The following is a 14,139-nucleotide window of genomic DNA, read 5'->3' on the forward strand; positions in this document are numbered from 1 at the left end:
TGTTCGGAAACAAAATGTGAAAGAAAAGCATGAAGGAAAATTTGAAAGATTCAAAGTTGAAAGCATTTCGTTTTCTTTTTTTTTTTTTTTCTAAATTACCAAGATTTAAAAGTGATGACAAATTGAATCTCAGGATGACTTACTAAAGCTTTGGAACTGAATTGCCTGAACTTTAAATAATATCAGAAATTTGCGAACTTGCACCTCCTCAAAAGAAACGAAACCATTTCAGTCTTTTAGGCTCTGGTTCTTCCACTTCATCAGAGCTAAAACGTCGTCTGTGCCTAGGTGTCATTGTAGTCGTAGGATCATCAAGGCCTTCCTCATCATTAGCTCTGTAATTTGTGCTGGACGCAACCTCTTTGTCATTGGATCTGACAGCATCCTCATATAATACATTGACACCACATTTTTGCACTATGATATGCTCAATATTGGAATCAAAATCCTGAGCTGTAACGTAGAATTCAATGGAGGCCTCATCAAAATGGTTGTTTATGGATTCATTGATTTCCCTTCCAAAACCACTACCAAAAAGGATCACATGATTCGAATCAAAGCTTGGACAGAAAGGGGCATTCCAATTCCAATGATGAGTAAGTTCGAGAGGATCACGGTCAAGGCGGTCAAGGCGCTCGGTTGTTAATAGATATTGGCAACTACCGCCGAAGTGTTTGAATTTATGAGGGCCCTTAAAATTAACCACAATGCATAGAAGAAAGCCCAAAAATCTTTTACTAGAACAAGCTGGACCCAACTTGACAGTTATTGAAGAATTTTTACTCCGATTCTTGAATGTCTTTGGAATTTTACTTCCAGGGAAACAAGAAAGGAAACCATTACTATAACGATAAAAATTATTAGCAGCAACTTCAGAAGATTTCATCGCAAACACCTGTGCCGTACATTGAGCTATAAGCTGTGCATTAGCCACATTGTTGTTGACTGCATCCCCGTCCAGATTGAAGCAATTATTGAATACAAACTCACTGTTGCCAGATAATAAAAATGTCCCAGCTTCCATAAAATGCGCATGTTCCCACTGGGAAACTCTCTTTAAAGATCTGCAGTTTCCTGCTACTAAAAAATGTAAACATGGTGGAAGTTCTGGCAATGATTCGAGGTTCCCACAATCAGATAAATATAGATACTGTAAATTAGAAAGCTGTTTGATACTCTTAGGAATTTCCACTATGTCTGATCCAGATAGATTCAATACTTTCAAAGGGACAAACCGAAATATAGTCGAGAATAACTCTGTTATGGCTGTTTTACTTAAACCAAGATATTTTAGACGCTTAGTCTCTAATATTTCTGGGAAACACTCTAAGTTTGAACAGCCACAGAGACCTAGTGATACAAGAGATTTTAACTTACAAATGCTGGTTGGAACGCTTTTAAGCCTTGTGCAGCCATACATGTTGAAAGAAGTAAGGTTTTTAAGCCTTGAGATTGATGAAGGCACTTCTTTTATTGGAGTGTAACCCAAAACTAAGAGTTCTATGTTCTCCGGAACAATCGGAAAATTTGTGATGTTTGGGCAACTTTGGAGACTGATTTCTCTAAGGGCATGCAACTGAATAGTAGTGCTTGGAAGATTATGAATTCGGCCACCACTCATATCCAAACGAACAAGTTGATGGAGAAACCCGATTGACTCCGGAATTTCTTCTATTGCAGTGCATGTTAAAGTCAACTCTTCGATATGCTGTGGCAGCTCAGGAAATTTCTTCAAATTTTTTAAACCATAACCGAGTAGGCTAAAGCAAAGAGATGTCAAATGAACCATGGATGGGAGTTCAACCAAGCTTTCGCACCCACTAATTTTCAGTTGTTCAATATTTTTGGATGCTGACAAACTTGGGATCCTGATTAAATTCTTGCAATCTGAAAGATCAAGCACTCTTAAATTCTCAAGATTCTGTGCAATGAAAGCGAAGAAACAATATGAGATTAGTTTAAACTTTAAAGCCTCTAAACTTATAGGGTACTACAAAAATAAAATTTAAAAACAATAAATATTTTTTTTTATGAAAATAAAATGTTAAAGAATACCTGGTCTCCATTCCAAAGTAGTTCAAAATTGCGACCACTTAATCTTAATTCAACAAGATTCTTCGGACTAAAATTCGACGGTATAGATTTCAGCATGCAATTCTCCCAATGAAAATACCTTAACTCATCAGGAAGAGATTTAAGACCTTTGTGCGAAGGAACCAACATACCTCCCTTCCCAGAAAAAGTAGGATCATAGAATTTGATAATTCTAAGATTAGGCATCCTTGCGAAAGCACGTGGATGTAACTGTACTTCATTATTAATTTGAGACAGGTCTAATAATATCCCCTCCACTGATTTCGTCCCCTATAATCAACAGCAAACAATAATTTACCGTAATGCATCAAACATTTATCAAGTCAAGATGAGCAAGAAAAAAAAAAGAAAAGTTAGTTCAGTTAGCTCTTACCTTGCCCTTCTTTAACACTTTACAAACATCATCTGAATTCCATAATCTACTACATTCTTCTGCCCATCGAGATTCTGAACTGATAATTATCCTACCCATCTCTTGTAGCAAATCATGCATGCCAAGCTTGTTCTCTTTTTTATCATCTAAGAGGCATTTATCAACAAGGTTGGTAATTGCCCAACCAGCAGTCCCATTATAGCAACCGTCTAGTATTTTTGTTACACTATCTCTACCACACCCTTTAAAGAATATTGCGATATCAAGAAATATCTTCTTCTCTACATCTTCCAGCCCATCAAAGCTAATCTTCAGCACATCGTGAATTTTCGGATCGAAATGTTGCTTTAATTTATTCAATGCACTTTCCCAATATGCTTTGTTCTTCTCACAAACAGTAGAACCCAAGACTTTAAGAGCTAGCGGAACGCCTTTAGCATATTCCAAAAACTTATTTGATACATCCTTATAATCATCAACAAGGCCGTTTTGCTTGAAGGCATGCAGCGAAAAAAGCTTAATGGAGTCATTGTAACCTAATCCCTTAGCCTTGTACGTTTCGTCAACTGATCCATTTATAAGGACTTGTTTGTTTCTGGATGTTATAATGATTCTACTACCAGAACCAAAGTGGTCATGGCTAATTTCTAATTTTTCTAATTGGTCCCAATCATTGACATCATCAAGGACAAGAAGAACTTTCTTACGACGGAGTCTATCCTTAATGAGAAAGGGCATTCTAGGAGTACCGATATGGAGGCCGTGCTGGTTTAATAATTGGGAAAGAAGTTGATCCCGCAGAGTGATTGCATTTGCAACAGGTGTTTCTAACTTCTCTCTAACATCTGCCAAGAAGTAATAACTTTCAAATTGACCACGGACTTCATCATATATAGCTTGAGCAAGAGTTGTTTTGCCTATACCAGGCATTCCCCATATCCCAATAATACGAACATCCTCCCCTCCAATGCACAACAGTGATTTGATTTGCTCCATACGAGGAAATATTCCAATGAGTCCTTCGCAATCACCTTTAGACAACCGATCCAACTTGTTTACAATATCTTTAACAATATCCTCAATGACTGTGGGCTCAGGCCTATCGAACAACCAAAAATAAAGAAATGAGTTAAGCCTAAGGTAATGAAGATTATATGAACAAAACTTATGCTTCTTAAGGGAAATTTTTTAAAACAAAAAAATTCAAAAGAAAATTAACCAACTTGGTGCAAGAAGCTTAGAGTAAGAAAAACAAACACTTACTTATCTCCAGCAATGTGCCACCCACTTAAACCGGCAGCTTTAGTCAAAGCGAGTCTCCACCCCTTAACCTTGTCGATCCTGTTTCTTTCATGGTCAACAAAAGCTTCTTCAAAACTCCCTTTTAGTTTTCGTATATCGGATGGGTTAACATGGTAGAAAATGGGTACCACAAGTTGTCCTCGTGAATCCCTGCATTCCATTATGTTGGAGAGTTCATCTAAGCACCATGATGAAGTAGCATACTTCTGAGAAAAAACTATAACGGAAATCATTGATTTTTCGATTGCTTCCAACAGTGCGGAAGAAATTTCCTCTCCCCTTGGAAGTTCTTTGAAATCAGCATAAGCTCCAATCCCTTTTCCTTTCAAAGCTTCATATAGGTGACTGAGGAAGGTATTGCGTGTGTCTTCACCTCTAAAACTCAGGAAAACATGATGCTTTGCTTGAGTTAAGGAAGCAGAAGCAGAGGAAGAGGAAGCCATAACAGAGAACAAGAAGGTTTTGTGATGTTGAGTCTGTAACACAGTAGGAAAAAAAAGTGAATAATGAACGCAACTAAAAAGACTCCAAGGTGAAAAAGAAAGAGAAGCAACGCGGAACCATCATATGGCAAAGGAGTCAAGCAAAAGGAGAATTACAGATTGATGCAATGCAATGAGAATATTGAATAATTGTGAACACAGTAAAAGCAGTTATCAATAAGCAGTGACTCAATCGTCCGTATCATTTTTTCAATTAAATGATTTTGAGTTCAAATTTTATCGATAATTAAAAATATAAATAATATATTAATATTTATAAATTATTTAAATTAAATTAAAATAAAACTCAAATAATTTAATTGAATTTGAATTAAAATAATTTGATTCATCGATCGAGTTAAATTAAAATATTTTTATATTCGATTCGAATGGTTATTGAGTTTGATTAAATTTTTATATTTAAATATATTTTTATTATTTTAATTAATAAAATATCTTAAATTTTAATTCGAATTTAAGCATAAATAATTAAATTTTTTATCTAATATAAAAATTAAATTTATTTTTATATGTTAATCGAATTTAATCGAATGAACTCGAGTAACTTAATTTTTATCTCGAATTAAATTTGAATTAAAAAAATAAAATTTAATTGAGTTCGAATCAAGTATTGAATTTTAAATTTCGAATTGAATTTGAATTCGAGTTCGAGTTTAATATTATATCAGTTCGAACTCGATCGATTATATCTCTATTGATAATTATTTATTGAGATTATTTTAAATATTTAACTTATAATTATTTATTTTAAATTATTAAATATGATATATTTTATTATAACGGATTAAATAATTTATTTATTTTCGAATTTTTGTTAAAAAAAGAGTAAAAGCAGTTTCCCTTTTATCAATTTTATAAGTCTGTTCTTTTTTCAATAAATTTTTTATGTATGACAGTGAGTAAATATTCTCGGTCCACCGCAAGCAACGAGGAATGGTACATTAAAAGAGTAAAGCAAATTGTAAAATGTCTTTGGATTGCATTTGGTGGGGTACGGAGTGACAGAAGAAAGACAAAGCAACGCGGAATCGTACGCTAAAAGAGTAAAGCAGCAAATTGTAAAATTATCATTGGATTTCGTTTGGTAGGGTACAAATGTAATATGTTAAAAATTCAATTAATCTTAAAACTTTAAAATTGCTTATATTGAGATATTAGTTATAACTTATGAGTATAAATCATTAAAGTTATCAGGGGATAGTTTTTTTCTTAAAACCACAGATTTTTTTTATATAAATCAATGTTTTTAAAATCCACAAAGTTAAAGATTAGTTTTTAAAGTATATTTATAAAAATTAATAAACTATTAAATTATTTCACTCGTAAGATTTAAATACTCCATCATTAGTATAAAATTAATAATCAATTAGTTATTTTATTTTTATTTTATTTTATAAAGAGACATGAAAAAATTAAAATTAAAAACCTTAATTTAAAAAGGTATGTTGTTTATATTCTACAAAACATTTTGTAGTTAAAATAATGGTTATTATTGTCAAGAGTGACATGTGCGTGCGAAGTGAGGTATATGGCTCATTATTTTTTTAAAAAAATTATTTTATAACACATTTTATTTTTTATAAATTAATTTTTTTTAATTTATACTAAAAAATATATATTATAATTATAATTTTATTTGTTAAATTAAAAAAATCTCATACCAATGTATTTAATAATTTTTTTATTTTAATCTCTTATTAGAAAAATAAAAATCTCACTTATCATATGTCTCGAATATATAAATAATTATTTTGTATTACGGGAAGAACTAATAAATAATAATCCATCATGTCCTAAATTTATGCAATTAAAAATACCTATAGTATCCATTTAAAGTGATTTTTATAAATTAAAAAACTTTAAAAATTTTTTATTTCAATTGAAAGGTTATGACTCAAGCTATACTTTCTTTTTTTTGCTATTTAATTTCTGTTTTTTTTTTTTTTGTAAATATTTCAGTCAATATATTTTATAAAAGAGACGTGTAAAAATTAAAATAAAAAAACCAATTTAAAAAAATATGTTACCTATATTGCACAAAACATTTTGTGATTAAAATAATGGTTATTATTATTAAGAATGATAGGTGCATGCGATAGGAGGTATCAAGGCTCATTATTTTTAGAAGAAATTATTTGATATAATAATAATGAAATTTTTTTAATTTTATAAGATTAAGATGGTAATATATTTTTTATTTTTTTAAATTAATTTTTAAAATTTTTAAATATATATTAAAAAAACATATGTCATTATTTTAATTTTATTCATAAAATTAAAAAATTTTATCATTAATATATTTAATAATTTATCTATTTTTAATCTCCTGTTAAAAAAGAAAAAATAAAAATAGTTTCCCTTTTATCAATTTTATAACTTTCTATTTCTTGCTTCAATAAATACTTTTATGTATGTAGGATATTCTCAATATTGTTGGCCCACTTTATCAATTTGTAATTACCCCAAAGCAAATTAAAAAATGTCTTCCGTTAGTTTGGTGGGTACAAAGTGGCAAAAGAAAGAAACAATGCGGAATCGTACAACAAACGAGTAAACCAAAATGTCTTTGGATTCCATTTGGTGGGGTACAATGTGACAAATCGTCAAAAAGAACGACGAGCAACGCGGAATCCTACAATAAATGAGTAAACGAAATTGTAAAATGTCTTTGAATTCTGTACGGTGGGGTGCCAATTTACTTTTGTTGAAAATTCTACAAAGTGAACACCAATGTTTTAACATTACCAGTTAGATTCATACTACTTGAAAGGACGAAATAATTTATTTTTTTAAATTTTTATTTCTGGATTTCGTTAGGTAGGGTGCAAACGTACCATGTTAAAAATTCTACAAAGTGAAAAAGAAAGAGAAGGAACGCGGAACCATCATACATAGCAAAGGAGTCAAGCAAAGGGAGACTTACAAATTGATGCAATGCAATGAGAATATTGAATAACTAGTTTACTACCAATGTGTGGATTATCTTTAGTTATTTAAATATATTTTAAAATATAAATTAATATTATTTAATTATTCATGTATTCAAAAAATATATAATACATATATTATAATTAAGATATCAAATCATAATAATTTGATTATAAATATCTTTTGAATAAAATTATATAAAATGATATATGTGTTTTTAAATTTTAAAAAATAAAAGATTATAAGGAAAGTTACCAATATAAAAATATTCATTTGAAAATTTTAAATTAGAAAATAGATATTTTTAGGTGAAATTTTAATCAAATAAGATTAATTTTTTAAGTTTTGTAATATTTTTATTATAATTTATTGAGATTTTTATTTTTAAGAAAAATCATAAAGAATTAATTATAGATAATTTAGATAAGATTTTATTTTTAAAAAATTTGATATTTAAATTAAAGTTATGTATAATAGGTATTATTCATATGTCAAAAAAATGTCCATTTAAGCATTCAAGTGGTAAATTTTATCATATATTCTTTTATATATATATATATATAATTGATACAAATTACCAATAATATTTATGGAAAAAGAAATATCAAGGGAGAAAATTGTTAAAAAAAAGTTTATATTACTTTTTTACCCTCAATACTGTTTATCGTAACGAAAGAAAGTTGTTTTTTATTTGCAAGAATCTAAGCTTTTTTTCATTTTAACCCTGCTCATTTGGTTTTTAGGGTCGTCGTTTTTTAAAAATCTATTATTCTTTTTTAATTTGATTTTTTTTGTTCATTCTAAGGTAATTATTGTTGGTTTAAATTGTGGAATGTAATATTTTTTAAATTTTAATGAAGATAAAAGATACACATAAATTTTTAATATGATGTAAGAGATTTCATCGATGAATTTATCTTTTAAAATACAAAAAGATGCTATTTTGAATCTAAACCAAAAAACAAAAAAAAAGATTTCACAGATAAATTTTTTTGGGTTGTGCAATATACATATAAACTGTACATGTTGCCAATCTAACACGTACAATATGTTAGTTTTATATTTACATAATAAACTTGACGTAAAAAAATAAATATATATGATTTTAGACATCATTTAATTTTCTAAAATATATAAAAATAAGTTTTAAACATATCATTATAAATTAATGTTGAAATATTGAATTTTTATCACCAAATATCTTGGAATCGGAAATGTACATATAACTAGTATGTACGTAAATTTAATGCAAAATATATGTACAATAATTCTAGTTATATATGCACTAATAAATTTTAAAAGATCAACATTGTTAATTTCAATAGAAAAAAAGGTATGCATTGGAGAAAAAATACGGGGGAAGTTAGGAGCTTTAAAATTGCTTAATTATTCTTTTTTGGCCTTACACCTTTATTTGAATTATCATTTTTAATTATATTATATTCAATTAATCTTAAATTTTAAAATTGCTTATCTTGTGATATTAGTTGCAAATAATGAGTATACATAATTAGCTAAGTTATCAGGTGATTTTTTTTTCCTTAAAATTTACTGTTTTTTTGGAAAAAATTATTTGATATATTGGTAATAAGATTTATTAATTTTACAAGCAAAATTAAAAGGATAATGTATATTTTATTTTTTAATTAATCTTTTTTATTTTTTAAATATATATTAAAATACATATATCACCTTTTTTATTTTTTTATGAAATTAAAAAATTTATCATCAATATATTTAATAATTTTTTATTTTTAATCCCTTGTTAAAAAAGTAAAAGTAATCGCAGTTTCCCTTAACTTTCTATTTCCTTGTTCAATAAATAATTTTGCGTACGACTGTAAGTACTCAATATTCTTGGTCCACCGCAACAATTTGCAACTACCCCTCGAGCAAATTGGAAAATGTCCTAGATTCCGTTTGGTGGGGTACAAAGTGAGCAACGCGGAATCGTACACTAAAGGAGTAAAGCAAATTGTAAAATGTCTTTGGATTTCGTTTGGAGGGGGTGCAAATGTACTTCGTTGAAAATTCTACGAAGTGAAAAAAGAAAGAGAAGGAACGCGGAACCATTATCATAGAAAGTAGTCAACCAAAGGGAGACTTATAAATTGATACAATGCAAAGAGAATATTGAATAATTGTAACACATTACTAATATTATTTATGGAAAAAGAAATATCAAGAGAAATTTGTATAAAAAGGAAGGTTGTATTACTTTTTTACCCTCACCACTATCTAACTTGAAGAACAAATGTGTTTTTATTTCCAAGAACCTAACCCTTTTTTTCAATGTAAACATGTTCATTTATTTTTTAAGGTTGCCGTCTTTTTATAAAATCTATTATACCTTTTGCATTTGATTTTTTTTTTCATTATAAGGTAATTATTAATGATTTGAATCGTAGAACGTAATTGTTTTTTTAAATTTTAATGAAGATAAAAATTTACACTTAAACTTTCAGTTTAGTGTAAAGGATTTCATTGATGAATTTATCTTCTAAAATACAAAAGATGCTATCCTTCGACCTTAACAAAAAATGGATTTCATTGAGTTGTGAAATATAAATATAAACTTAATAATATGTGCATGCTGTTAAACTGATATGAACAATATGCCAGATTTATATGTACATAATAAACTTGATGTAAAAAAAATTGTGCATGATTTTAGACATCATTTAATCTTCTGAGATCATCTTTGATTAAAATAATGATGTATAAAATATGATGATAATCATCTTAAATTATACTTATATTACAGATAAAAAAAGATTATAACGAGGATTATCATTTTTTATATATAGAATGATTCAATTTTAAAATTATAATAAAATTTTAAATTTTATAAAATTACGAAAAAATAATTTTTATCAATAAATAATTATATCTTAATATTTATGCATATCAAATATAAGATAAAATAATATTATTTAATATAATTTTATTATAATATTATTTCATCTTATCTTATCTTATCATAATAAAAAATTGTATGTACAATTGAATCTAATTATATCTACACCAATAAATTAAAAAATAAAAAGCTCAACGTTGTCGAAAATACTAATTACAGTGGAAAGAACGAGAATGCATGGGAGAGAAAAAGATGAAAGAAGGCAGAAGCTTAAAATCAACTACTTGTATTATTGGTTTTGCATTTTTTTGTCTTATTATACCTTTATTTGAATTGTCATTTTTAATTACATTATATTCAATTAATCTTAAAATTTTAAATTGCTTGTCTTCTAATATTTTTTACAAATTATGAGTATACATAATTAACTAAGTTATTAGATGATTTTTTTTCCTTAAAATCCATAGTTTTTTGGATAAATCAATTTTATAAAATCCATAAAGTTAAGGATTAATTTCTAAAGCATATTTATAAAAAATTAATAAATAATTAAATTATTTCACTTGTAAAGTTTAAACACTCCATTATTAATATAAAATTAATAATCTTTAGTTATCATATATAATATTATTTTATAACATATATAGAGACTTGATAAAATTTATTTAAATGGACGTTTAAGTGGATGGTTTCTCTTTTCAATATGTAGAAAAATCTCTAAAATTTCTTTTTGTAATGACGTGTAAAATATTTTCTAATTTTAAGCTATTTATCAAAAAATATATTTTTAAAAATTATTTAATTATCCAAAACTTTTAAATTTAGTTAGAAGATCAATTCAATTATTTTTAAATTGCTAACAAAAAAATATAGTTTAAACATATTAATTTTTAAAAATACATTTTCATATAATCTAAATATATATCTTTTTCAATTCAAAATTTCAAATATAGTGATATATTATCTTTTAAAATAGGTTTTCTAATAATATAAATATATGTGTTTTTTAAATCTAAAAATCTCAAATGCAATGATATTATAAAATAATTTTTTTAATAATTTAAATATATATCACATTAAATTTGAAAATTTAAAATATAACTTTTATTTATTAGAGGTTTCATTATAGTCCTTTCTTATTTGGTTGTTTTTAAATTTAAAAAGATCAAATATTATATACATTAGAAGATAACTTATTATTTAATGATACTCTCAATGTTTTTTTTTTTTAATTTTTTTCAACCCTTTTGCTTGAAAAGAAATAATTTTTTAACCTGTGAGATACAAAAGAATTTTTGTCATATTTTTATAATTTTTTGGTATATGATTATATTTTTTTTATAAAGAAACATGCAAAATTTAAAATAAAAACATTAATTTAAAAAAGTATGTTGTTTTTATTTCGCAAAACATATTTGTGGTTAAAATAATGACTATTCTCATTAGGACTGACAGGTGCATGCGATGTGAGGAATCGATGCTCATCAATTTTAGAAAAAATTATTGGATAAATTAATAGTAAAATTTTTTAATTTTACAAGGAGATTAAAAAAAGCAAAAGTAAAAGCAGTTTCCCCTTTATCAATTTTGGAACTTTCTTTGCCTTTTTCAATAAATATTTTTTATGTATGACCATGACTACTCAATATTCTTGGTCCACCGCATCAATTTGTTATTAACCCTCAAACAAATTGAAAAATGTGGATTCCGTTTGGTGGAGTGCAAAGTGACAAAAGAAAGACAAGCAACGCGGAACCGTATAATAAAATAGTAAAGCAAATTGTAAAATGTCTTTGGATTTCGTTTGGTGGGCGAGGGGGGTGGAAACGTACTCTGTAGAAAATTTTACAAAAGTGAAAAAGAAAGAGAAGGAACGCAGAACCATCATACATAACAAAAGAGTCAAGCAAAGGGAGAATTACAAATTGCTGCAATGCATTGAGAATATTGAATAATTGTAACATTGCTAATAATATTTATGGAAAAGAGATATATCAAGTGAGAAAATTGTAAAAAAAAAGAAGGGAAATTTATATTACTTTTTTACCCTCTCCACTAACTAGCATAAAAAACAAACGTGTTTTTGTTTCTAAGAACCTAACCCCTTTTTTCAATCTAACCCTGCTCATTTATTTTTTTAAGGTTGCCATTTTTTTAATAAAATCTCTTATATGCATAAAATTTTTTAAATTCGTATTTTTTTTTATTTAATGGGTACCAACAATTCTGTAACTCTTTAAAAAAAAGTATAAAGATAATTTTTTTTTAGTTTTTTTATATTTTTAGTAATTTTTTATAAACATATTTTTAAATGAAAATATATTAAATAACAAGATGATTTAAAACTTATAAATATATATTTTTAAATGAAGATATATTATATCTAAGTATGAATAAATTCTTAGAGAATTTAAAACTAAAAAATCACCGTGAAAGCAAAAAACAAGATGGAGGATAAAAAATTCAGTTGAGACCCAAATACTATAATTAAGATAAAAAGGAAGCTTGTATTACTTTTTTACCATCATCACTATCTAACTTGAAGAACACATGTGTTTTTATTTCCAAGAACCTAACCCTTTTTTTCAATGTAAACATGCTCATTTATTTTTTAAGGTTGCCGTCTTTTTATAAAATCTATTATACCTTTTGCATTTGATTTTTTTTTCATTAAAAGGTAATTATTAATGATTTGAATCGTGGAACGTAATTGTTTTACTAAATTTTAATGAAGATAAAAATTTACACTTAAACTTTCAGTTTAGTGTAAAGGATTTCATTGATGAATTTATCTTCTAAAATACAAAAGATGCTATCCTTCGACCTTAACAAAAAATGGATTTCATTGAGTTGTGAAATATAAATATAAACTTAATAATATGTACATGCTGTTAAATTGATATGAACAATATGCTAGATTTATATGTACATAATAAACTTGATGTAAAAAAAATTGTGCATGATTTTAGACATCATTTAATCTTCTGAGATCATCTTTGATAAAAATAATGATGTATAGAATATGATGATAATCATCTTAAATTATACTTATATTACAGATAAAAAAAGATTATAAAGAGGATTATCATTTTTTTATATAGAATGATTCAATTTTAAAATTATAATAAAATTTTTAATTTTATAAAATTAAAAAAAATAATTTTTATCAATAAATAATTATATCTTGATATTTATGCATATCAAATATAAGATAAAATAATATTATTTAATATAATTTTATTATAATATCATTTCATTTTATCTTATCTTATCATAATAAAAAATTGTATGTAAAATTAAATCTAATTATATCTACACCGGTAAATTAAAAAATAAAAAGCTCAACTTTGTCGAAAATACTAATTACAATGGAAAGAATGAGAATGCATGGGAGAGAAAAAGACGAAAGAAGGCAGAAGCTTAAAATCAACTACTTGTATTATTGGTTTTGCATTTTTTTTTTTGTCTTATTATACCTTTATTTGAATTATCATTTTTAATTACATTATATTCAATTAATCTTAAAATTTTAAATTGCTTGTCTTCTAATATTAGTTACAAATTATGAGTATATATAATTAACTAAGTTATTAGATGATTTTTTTTCCTTAAAATCCACAGTTTTTGGGATAAATCAATTTTATAAAATCCATAAAGTTAAGGATTAGTTTCTAAAGTATATTTATAAAAATTAATAAATAATTAAATTATTTCACTTGTAAAGTTTAAACACTCCATTATTAATATAAAATTAATAATCTTTAGTTATCATATATAATATTATTTTATAACATATATAGAGACTTTATAAAATTTATTTAAATGGAGGTTTAAGTGAATGGTTTCTCTTTTCAATATGTAGAAAAATCTCTAAAATTTTTTTTTGTAATGATGTGTAAAACACTTTCTAATTTTAAGCTATTTATCAAAAAATATATATTTAAAAATTATTTAATTATCTAAAACTTTTAAATTTAGTTGGAAGATCAATTCAATTATTTTTAAATTGCTAACAACAAAATATATTTTAAACATATTAATTTTTAAAATACATTTTCAAATAATTTAAATATATATCTTTT

The 14,139-nt window shown here is 25.9% G+C and overlaps 1 protein-coding gene across 25 annotated transcripts in view; it reads right to left on the reverse strand.

Annotated features, from left to right (window-relative positions):
- Window positions 1-4,257, reverse strand: part of LOC111314613 (disease resistance-like protein DSC1) — a 44,226-nt gene extending 39,969 nt beyond the window's left edge. For all 25 annotated transcript variants that reach the window (XM_089753147.1, XM_089753158.1, XM_089753154.1 and 22 more), the window contains exons 1-4: window positions 3,731-4,257; window positions 2,468-3,566; window positions 2,056-2,364; window positions 144-1,921 (exon numbers count right to left, since the gene is read on the reverse strand). In XM_089753147.1, coding sequence (XP_089609273.1) covers window positions 209-1,921; window positions 2,056-2,364; window positions 2,468-3,566; window positions 3,731-4,212 — 3,603 coding nt within the window. In that variant the 5' untranslated portion in view covers window positions 4,213-4,257 and the 3' untranslated portion in view covers window positions 144-208. The remainder of the gene's footprint in view (window positions 1-143; window positions 1,922-2,055; window positions 2,365-2,467; window positions 3,567-3,730) is intronic.
- Window positions 4,258-14,139: the final 9,882 nt, after the last annotated feature.

Source organism: Durio zibethinus, chromosome 23 (genome assembly GCF_047325235.1).
Source record: "Durio zibethinus cultivar Kanyao isolate XHJ-2024 chromosome 23, ASM4732523v1, whole genome shotgun sequence".
Taxonomy (NCBI): Eukaryota; Viridiplantae; Streptophyta; class Magnoliopsida; order Malvales; family Malvaceae; genus Durio; species Durio zibethinus.